Genomic DNA, 10,272 nt, shown 5'->3' with positions numbered 1-10,272 from the left:
GTCATTGCATATAAAAGGTAAAAAAAATAATAATAATTGTATTCATGCTGTAGAGGTTCAGCTTTACCTCTGCAACCATCCTCTTTCTTTGTAAGTTGCTGCTCTAAATCCTTTGGAGTATATCATTCATGCTGCATGACATATTCTAGTGATTCTCTGCCTATACAGAACTGCATTATAAGTAGCTAAATAAGATTTGATCTGTTCTTTTGTCTCTATATGTAAAATGTGGTGCATTCAGTAACGGGTTTTCATATTTTGGTAGGATTAGATTTTTCTTTTGTAGCTTTCTTCCCTTTTCCTCCAGCTTTCTTCTCAGACTCTTTTGGTGAAGATGGGGCATTCTTTGAAACTGTAGACTGAGCACTTTTTGTCTTTGGGGCTCTAAATTTGCTCTTCTGGTTGTAGAGTAGGTTCTTTTGGAAGAGACGAGGGATGTGTCCCTTATACAGGAAGAGGGCCAAAACCATTCCTAGGAAAGAATCATAAAAGTATTTTGTAAAAATAGTCTTAGGGTCCATACACACACTAATTTGGATCTGCCATTTTTTTTTATTCGCAAAAAGTACATTTGCCACATGTACAAATGCACTAATACTGGCAAACTTTGCACTGTCTGAAAATCTTAATATTAGAAAAATGTATGATTTAGGTGTGTAGACCTTTATAAATTTACCATACTGTAAATCCTTTGCCAGATTTACTACAGAATTCTGTGTGACAAAATGATATCCACTAATTGTGGAAGTCTGTATAACAATTAATAACACTGTCTAAAGTTAAGACTGCGCCAGATTTATCACAGTGACTGATGCTGGCTGATATATCTTGCATATGTTTGGACTGTCTTGTCAAAATTTATGCCACCTTTAACCGCCTCCGGACCGCCTAACGCAGATGTGCGGTCCGGAGGCGGCAGCCCTGCGCACGACGACGCATATACGCGTCATCTCGCGAGGGCCGGGATTTCCTGTGAACGCGCGCTCACAGGAACGGAAGGTAAGCGAGTGGATCTCCAGCCTGCCAGCGGCGATCGGAGATCCGAATTTTTTAACCCCTAACAGGTATATTAGACGCTGTTTTCATAACAGCGTCTAATATACCTCCTACCTGGTCCTCTGGTGGTCCCTTTTGTTAGGATCGACCACCAGAGGACTCAGGTAGGTCAGTACAGTCGCACCAAACACCACACTACACTACACCCCCCCCCCCCCGTCACTTATTAACCCCTTATAAACCCCTGATCACCCATGATCACCCCATATAAACTCCCTGATCACCCCCCTGTCATTGATCACCGCCCTGTCATTGATCACCCCCCTGTCAGGCTCCGTTCAGACGTCCGTATGATTTTTACGGATCCACGGATACATGGATCGGATCCGCAAAACGCATACGGACGTCTGAATGGAGCCTTACAGGGGGGTGATCAATGACAGGCGGGTGATCACCCATATACACTCCCTGATCACCCCCTGTCATTGATCACCCCCCTGTCATTGATCACCCCCCTGTAAGGCTCCATTCAGACGTCCGCATGATTTTTACGGATCCATGGATACATGGATCGGATCCGCAAAACACATGCGGACGTCTGAATGGAGCCTTACAGGGGGTGATCAATGACAGGCGGGTGATCACCCATATACACTCCCTGATCACCCCCCTGTCATTGATCACCCCCTGTAAGGCTCCATTCAGACGTCCGCATGTGTTTTGTGGATCCGATCCATGTATCCATGGACCCGTAAAAATCATGCGGACGTCTGAATGGAGCCTTACAGGGGGGGGGGGGTGATCAGTGACAGGGGGTGATCACCCTGATCACCCCCTGTCATTGATAACCCCCCTGTAAGGCTCCATTCAGACGTCCGCATGTGTTTTGCGGATCCGATCCATGGATCCGTAAAAATTATACGGACGTCTGAATGGAGCCTTACCAGGGGGGGTGATCAATGACAGGGGGGTGATCAGGGAGTCTATATGGGTGATCACCCCCCTGTCATTGATCACCCCCCTGTAAGGCTCCAGTCAGACTTTTTTTTGGTACAAGTTAGCGGAAATTTTTTGTTTGTTTTTGTTTTTTCTTACTAAGGCTCATATTCTACTAACTTGTGTCAAAAAATAAAATCTCACATGATCTCACCATACCCCTCACGGAATCCAAATGCGTAAACATTTTTAGACATTTATATTCCAGACTTCTTCTCACGCTTTAGGGCCCCTAAAAAGCCAGGGCAGTATAAATACCCCACATGTGACCCCATTTCAGAAAGAAGACACCCCAAGGTATTCCGTGAGGGGCATATTGAGTCCATGAAAGATTGAAATTTTTGTCCTAAGTTAGCGGAAAGTGAGACTTTGTGAGAAAAAAACAAAAAAAAATCAATATCCGCTAACTTATGCAAAATAAAAAAAAAATTCTAGGAACTCGCCATGCCCCTTATTGAATACCTTGGGGTGTCTTCTTTCCAAAGTGGCGTCACATGTGGGGTATTTATACTGCCCTGGCTTTTTAGGGGCCCGAAAGTGTGAGAAGAAGTCTGGGATCCAAATGTCTAAAAATGCCCTCCTAAAAGGAATTTGGGCCCCTTTGCGCATCTAGGCTGCAAAAAAGTGTGACACATCTGGTATCGCCATACTCAGGAGAAGTTGGGGAATGTGTTTTGGGGTGTCATTTTACATATACCCATGCTGGGTGAGAAAAATATCTTGGTCAAATGCCAACTTTGTATAAAAAAATGGGAAAAGTTATCTTTTGCCAAGATATTTCTCTCACCCAGCATGGGTATATGTAAAATGACACCCCAAAACACATTGCCCAACTTCTCCTGAGTACGGCGATACCACATGTGTGACACTTTTTTGCAGCCAAGGTGGGCAAAGGGGCACATATTCCAAAGTGCACCTTTCGGATTTCACCGGTCATTTTTTACACATTTCGATTGCAAAGTTCTTCTCACACATTTGGGCCCCTAAATTGCCAGGGCAGTATAACTACCCCACAAGTGACCCCATTTTGGAAAGAAGACACCCCAAGGTATTCCGTGAGGGGAATGGCGAGTTCCTAGAATTTTTTATTTTTTGTCGCAAGTTAGTGGAATATGAGACTTTGTAAGAAAAAAATAAAAATAAAAAATCATCATCATTTTCCGCTAACTTGTGACAAAAAATAAAAAGTTCTATGAACTCACTATGCCCATCAGCGAATACCTTAGGGTGTCTACTTTCCGAAATGGGGTCATTTGTGGGGGTTTTCTACTGTTTGGGCATTGTAGAACCTCAGGAAACATGACAGGTGCTCAGAAAGTCAGAGCTGCTTCAAAAAGCGGAAATTCACATTTTTGTACCATAGTTTGTAAACGCTATAACTTTTACCCAAACCATTTTTTTTTTTTTTGCCCAAACATTTTTTTTATCAAAGACATGTAGAACTATAAATTTAGCGAAAAATTTATATATGGATGTCGTTTTTTTTGCAAAATTTTACAGCTGAAAGTGAAAAATGTCATTTTTTTGCAAAATAATCGTTTCGATTAATAACAAAAAAAGTAAAAATGTCAGCAGCAATAAAATACCATCAAATGAAAGCTCCATTAGTGAGAAGAAAAGGAGGTAAAATTCATTTGGGTGGTAAGTTGCATGACCGAGCGATAAACGGTGAAAGGAGTGTAGTGCCGAAGTGTAAAAAGTGCTCTGGTCATGAAGGGGGTTTCAGCTAGCGGGGCTGAAGTGGTTAAAGGGAGTCTGTCACCACATTTCAGCATATTAGACCGATCAAATAGGGTTATATGATCCACCCAGAACTTAAAAATGGTACCTTTGTTGTAGAAAACTGACTTTTCTTTTTGCCGAAAATGAACTTATAAGATTATGTTCTGAGCCCTCTCAAGTGCCCAGGGCGGTCTCTCAATCCTCGGAGCCCCAGGCAGCACCTCCTCAACGGCTCATAACCCCGCCTTCCGTGCGCCTCTGCCTGTCCGTTTACTCCCCTCCCCTAGTTTTTTTCCACTGTGACTGTGCGGTCCAAATCGTAGCGGGCGCATGCGCAATGCGATGCCCGCTCCTGGCAGGGCATTGCAATACCTACTGCGCATGCGCCCGCTACGATTTGGACCGCACAGCCACAGTGGAAAAGGACAGGGGAGGGGAGTAAACGGGCGGGCAGAGGCGCACGGAGGGCGGGGTTATGAGCCATTTAGGAGGTGCTGCCTGGGGCTCCGAGGATTGAGAGACCGCCCTGGGCACTTGAGAGGGCTCAGAACATAATCTTATAAGTTCATTTTCGGCAAAAAGAAAAGTCAGTTTTCTACAACAAAGGTACCGTTTTCTGGGTGGATCATATAACCCTATTTGATCGGTCTAATATGCTGAAATGTGGTGACAGACTCCCTTTAAGTTAGTTTTACTCCAAAAATGCACTAAATTTTTTGCTCACGGAGATGCAATTAAGCAGTGCCCCCTTTTACATGAAGCCACTCTCCCTTTTTGCAAAGCTATACCCCCCTCGTTAGACGAGGAGTAGAAAGTAGGGATGAGCGAATCGACTTCGGATGAAACATCCAAAGTCGATTCGCATAAAACTTTGTTTCAATACTGTACGGAGCAAGCGCTCCATACAGTATTAGAATGCATTGGGTCCGATGAGCCGAAGTTATTACTTTGCGAAGTCTCACGAGACTTCGCATAATAACTTCAGAAATTGATTAGACTGTCAAAAGCCATTTCCCGTACTCTGGTTCGGTTCCAGGTGTTTTTTTACAGTTTAAATCAAGTAATAACTTCAGCTCATCAGAGCCAATACATTCTAATACTGTACGGAGCACTTGCTCCGTACAGTATTGAAACAAAGTTTTATGCAAATCGACTTCGGAAGTTTCATCCGAAGTCGATTCGATGATCCCTAGTAGAAAGGTTAGAAAAGTGGCTAAAACACTTGATAAATGAGTGCAAAGACTATATACGGCAGAAATTGCGGCAAAAAAATGGGCACATTTTCAATAGTAAATCTGTTCTAGCGTGTCTTAACACTAGCATTTTCTTCATGACGTTTTTTTCCTATACAATTGGTGCCAACAGCTAGAGAGAAGCCAGAAGGACATAAAATGCCACCTAATAAAGACACACGCTAGTGCCAAAAAGAGCTTTTGTGTCCTGCGTTTCATATTTCACATAGACCTTCAGCTAACATCTGGAGCTGGTGTTTTTAGCACAAAAATGCAGGTGCAAAAATTGGCACTAAAAACCTGTGTGAAAACATTCTTAGGCCCCTTTCACACAAGCGAGTTTTCTATGCAGGTGCAATGGATGACGTGAACGCATAGCACCCGCACTGAATCCTGCCCCATTCATTTCAATGATTATGTGTACATCAGGCCTATTTAAAGGGTTGAACATTGACTTATAGGATAGCTGCCTTACATCTGGTGGCATCGGAGGCAGAGCTTAATAAGACCTCATTTGCATCCCTTTCTTCCCAGAATTCTAGAGGAGCATGTAGGGCCTATAAGTCTCCTCACACCGACTAAGGTGCTCTCCCCAAGGAGAGATAGTAGTACCCCAAAAAATGTAAATGCTGCTAACTTAAACATCTCAGGCAATATGGCCGCCCTATAATCATGTTCTGGAAATAACATTGTACAACTATTAAAATACAATACTCTCTTTTACCGACTGAGTGTTTTCAGGCACCATATATCCTGTGTTTTGCAAATGTTTCTCCAATTCTCTACTTACCAATTAAAGAACCGGCAAAATAAACAATTGAGTATTCCCACAATGTCTTTCCAGGGCAGGAAAATGTCAAGGAATAAGCCAGGACAGGGTTGAAGTAACCTGTAGTATACGGACCATCTAACAAAGGAGACAAAATGAGAAGTAAATAATGAATATAAATAAAAAATAAATAAAAATAAAACAAATGAAAAATAAAAATAAAAATAAAAAATAAAATAAATATTTATAAATAAATGGAAAATAAATAAAGTTGTAGTCACTATCAGCATTTATTAAAAAGGAATCTGTCACCATGATCCTGGACTATTATCTGCTGTAATACATGAATCACACTACACATAAGATGCCCTGATCGACATTTGATATTTTACCACTGCCACCCATTCCCACACTATGCTCAATGCTGTGTTGAAATACACAGTCTGGACTCCTGTGTGCATGCACAACAGTCACAACTATGTATTTCTGGACACGTGAGAATGGGTGAACAGGGTACAGTAGAAATTTTTTTAAAAAAAATAGCGATCTGGACTTCTTATCTGCAGTACCACTCACGTATTACTCCAGATAATAGTCCTGATGACAGATTCCCTTTAGGCCCACTATGCTCTGCCTGGGAAAACCCCAATCACTTCTTATAATAAAAATCAAAAGGGGAGGTCTGATAAAAAAAAAAAATATATATATATATATATATATATAATTTTTATTTATTATTTTATTTTTTTATTTTTATTATTATATATTATTTTATTATTTTTTAAAATCAGTTTAAAATTAAACAAATAAGCGATCAACTCAACTTACGATCCTCTGCCGCTTTTGTTCCAATGCTGTCCCCGGGCCCCATCAGTCTCTGCTTCCTAGCCCCTTTTAACATGTATTAAAGGAGTGCAGAGCCAAACACTGGCCCCAGTAAAGACCCATCGCAACCAGCTATTGGCAGAGCAGTCATTTCCTACCTGTCAAAAGATTTTGCCTTGTTGACTATATATCAATCTGCTCTATGCCTGCCACCTGCAGATACACAGCATTCATGGCGACAGGTTGTCAAGTCTGGGTTTGGTGAATGCCAGGAGAACGTTACCTGCCTGGCTGCATTGTGCCAATAGTAAAGTTTGGTGGAGGAAGAATAATGCAATGTGTTTTTTTTTTTTTTTTTTCAGATGTTGGCCTAAGCACCTTAGTTCCAGCATACCAAGACATTTTGGACAATTTTGCATACTTCCAACTTTATAGGAGAAGTTTGGGAAAGGCTCTTTTCTGTTCCAGCATGACTGTGCCCCAGTCTATAAAGCAAGGTCCATAGGCATGGTTGGGTGAATTTGATGTAGAAGAACTTGACTGGCCGCACACAGCCCTGACCTCAACCCCATCAAATACCTTTGGGATAAACTAGAGCAAAGATTGCAAGCCAGGCCCTCTCATCTAACATCAGTGTCTTACCTCACAAATGTTCTTCTGGATGAACATGCAAAAAATGGCCGTGGTCGTACTGCGTTTTGGGTGTGACATTAAGCTGCCCCAAAAAAAACGCATACTGTTTTTGCAACAACATACATTTATGGTGCTTTGTCTTCCAGGAAACGCACATCAGACATAAATGACATTAACCTTACTCTATTTTGTAAGTGATGTAATCCAGTTTTGTGGTTTATTTTCCCTTTGCTGTAAGAAAACTCAAGCATGCTGTTGCAAAAACCACTTGCAGTTTTTTGGTGCAGCTTAGTGCTACACCAAAAATGCAGCACAACCATGATGTTGACCAGCACCCTAAGAAAGTCTAGAATTAACCTATTAACAAACATTAACCCATAATAAGTGTTTTGTTCCTAAATGACCAGCAGGGTTTGTAACCTGAATTATTTTTTTCTAAGCAACTTATGTTTTAACCATAATGATCATAAGTGATATTTATAGCTTTTTTTTTCTTTCATTTTTTATACTTGCAAATTAACAATAACAGAAAGCTTCCCTTTTTATATTGATATAAATTGTTTATAGTCTCAGCTGGTTTTGTACTGGTTTCAGTTGACACTAAAGGTGTTTTTTTTTTTTACGTTATCTATAATACAATATATATATATATATATACACATATACACACACACACACACACACATACAAGTGGTCCCTCAAGATACAATGCAATTGTAACTTGAAACTACACTCAACATACAATACCTTAGACTCAGATCCAACCAGCCTCTCAATGGCTATTTCTATGGTAAAATACCAGTATTGGATGTCCTCTGCAGTATTACATGTCCTGTACTGCCCTCTGTCTGCGCCAGGATGAGTTGCTCCATGGATGTCCTCCTCATAGAAAGTGATTCACAGATTCTATCAGCTATTCAAATGTAAGGACTTGCTTTATCTATCCTAAGTATTTGCTTATTTTACTTAAAGGGAACCAGTCAGCTACAGGCAGCACGTTATAGAGCAGGAGGAGCTGAGCAGACGGATATACAGTTTCTCCTTGACTTCAAAGGTCGGAATGAGCAGAAATTTAAATGTATAAAATACAAGTTTTGCCGAATCTTTTTCCATAAAACTACATATCAATCTGCTCAGCTCCTCCTGCTCTATAACACACTGCCTGCAGCTCAACGTTACCTTTAAGGCCTAATTCACACTTCAGTGTTTGGTCAGTGATTTCCATCAGTAATTTGTGAGCCAAAACCAGAAGTGGAGCCTCCACAGACATAAGGTAGACGGGAAAGATCTGCTCCTGTTCTGTGTTTAGAGTTGCACCTGGTCTTGGCTCACAAATCACTGATGGAAATCACTGACTAAACACTGAAGTGTGAACGAGGCCTTAAAGGGAATGTGTCGTCAGAAAATTACATATTAACTCATGTTTTTCTGTTTAACATATTTTGTTAAGAATTTTTGACAATTCTTGTCACTATTCATAGTAAAAAAAAATAAAAAAATACTCAAATTCTTCCGTTTTTACACTGCCCACTAGGCCTAAAATACGTTAACACTTCCTGTCTTGACAGCAGCTACTTGGGCCATAGACACAATGGACAGGAGAGAATCCCATTGACCTCTATGGGGAGGTTTTCTAGGCAGCTCTGAGACCTGTGCAAAAGGTCATAAGGGAGTAGATAAGCTTTTGATATCACAGAGCAGGAAATCATTAATAGAAATATATTCATAAGCTTAGCGGACACTGAAAATTGCAGAATTATATACATTTTGTTAAATATAGATAGTGACATGGAAAATTACAAAATAAGCACCAAATATAGATAAAACATATAGATACAATTTTTTTTACATTAAATCATGATTTAGACAATAGGTAATCCTCTGATGACACTCTCTGTAAATCTTCATTTTCTCTTATTTGGGGAGGACTTTTTAGTGCTTTGGAAGCAATTAGTTTAAAAGTTATGGACTCTACTGGTTACAATTTTTCATGGTTAACATTTGCATGACTAACCTGCATATGCCAGTAAAGTGACTGTCAGGGCAACTATAGGAACCCTGTAGATCAATCTTCTGTTTTTGAAGTGAAGCAACACTATATGATAGCAGAGGGCGCTCAATGCTTCAATGAAAATTCCCTGAGCCACGGTGGTTTGTAAGGAAGAACTACAATCATCCAACATCATCATTTGGATCGTGTGGAATTCTGTCAGCTCCAGTCTCCAGTACTGTATGGTCAAGAACCTGGCAGCTTCCATGCCCCCAAGTTGAGCCGCTAACTTAATTATTGTGTCTACTAATGGGCTATCCTTCAGCAAGAACTCTTGAAGAGACACTGAAGAGTTGGCAGATGCTCCATCAAAAGTGAATCCATGAGCTAAAAACAGCACAAAGAGAAGAGTAGACACCACATCTGGACCATATCCTCCACCCCACATGCCAATCTCCCCCAGCATGCGGATTTCCATGTAGCAGGCACATAGCTGCAGAGAACTGGCAAACTCGCTGACAGTGCTTCGGTAAATCCTGGCCGGCAGCAGTTTCTTACTTATCCAACGAATCAGTTGAGACAAGGCAATGACTGAAACAAAGAAGCCTACAAGCAAGTTCAGTCCAGCCATGGTGGTAGGAAGGGATGACGGTGAAAAAGGAAACTTAGGAAGAAGTAGTTCTGCACTTATACAAGTCTTTGAGTGCTGGTAAACGTGGCCCAATCTGCTACCAGCTATGTCAAGGATGCATGTGGGAACCAGGGCAGGTGTGCGACACACCACATCATACAGCGTTCTAACCTAAGTAAAAACAGCATTACAGTTATCTACTATTCTCTTAGCTATAAGGCCCTGAAAAGGGGTCAATATGTTCACAAACTGTAAGTTTTTGTACTTACACAAAAAAGCTAAAATTGTCAGAAGTGATGCATGGTTCACGTCTGTGCTGGTATTGCCGTTTTTCTGTTCATTGACACTGTAGGAACTATAATGGTGTCTGCCATGTTACCAGAAATAAACGGCAGGACCATAAGGAAGTTTTACTTTCAGAAATAAAGACATTATTCTATACAGCAGGGGTGACCATTTTTTGCCAAAGTGACAACAG

General features: G+C 41.0%; 1 protein-coding gene across 1 annotated transcript; it reads right to left on the bottom strand.

The window, feature by feature from the left end:
* Window positions 1-251: 251 nt before the first annotated feature.
* LOC122935244 (aquaporin-12-like) lies at window positions 252-9,794 on the bottom strand. Its single transcript, XM_044291006.1, has 3 exons — window positions 9,188-9,794; window positions 5,737-5,853; window positions 252-472 (listed from the first exon to the last, which is right to left on the bottom strand). Exons 1-3 carry the CDS (start codon window positions 9,792-9,794, stop codon window positions 252-254), a joined length of 945 nt encoding a protein of 314 aa, XP_044146941.1.
* Window positions 9,795-10,272: the final 478 nt, after the last annotated feature.

The sequence above is a fragment of the Bufo gargarizans genome, chromosome 4, assembly GCF_014858855.1.
Source record: "Bufo gargarizans isolate SCDJY-AF-19 chromosome 4, ASM1485885v1, whole genome shotgun sequence".
Classification (NCBI taxonomy): Eukaryota; Metazoa; Chordata; class Amphibia; order Anura; family Bufonidae; genus Bufo; species Bufo gargarizans.
Note: the sequence above shows the minus strand (reverse complement) of the source record. Positions and strands in the feature narration are given on the sequence as shown.

Bases quoted from the DNA above. Each gene is read 5' to 3' on its own strand.
- LOC122935244 (XM_044291006.1), bottom strand. From the start codon at position 9,794: ATGGCTGGACTGAACTTGCTTGTAGGCTTCTTTGTTTCAGTCATTGCC. The intron at 5,854-9,187 runs GTTAGTCATGCA...CTCCTTTGTTAG, and splicing joins CACTTTACTGGCATATGCAG to ATGGTCCGTATACTACAGGT. The intron at 473-5,736 runs GTAAGTAGAGAA...ATTCTTTCCTAG, and splicing joins TTTTGCCGGTTCTTTAATTG to GAATGGTTTTGGCCCTCTTC.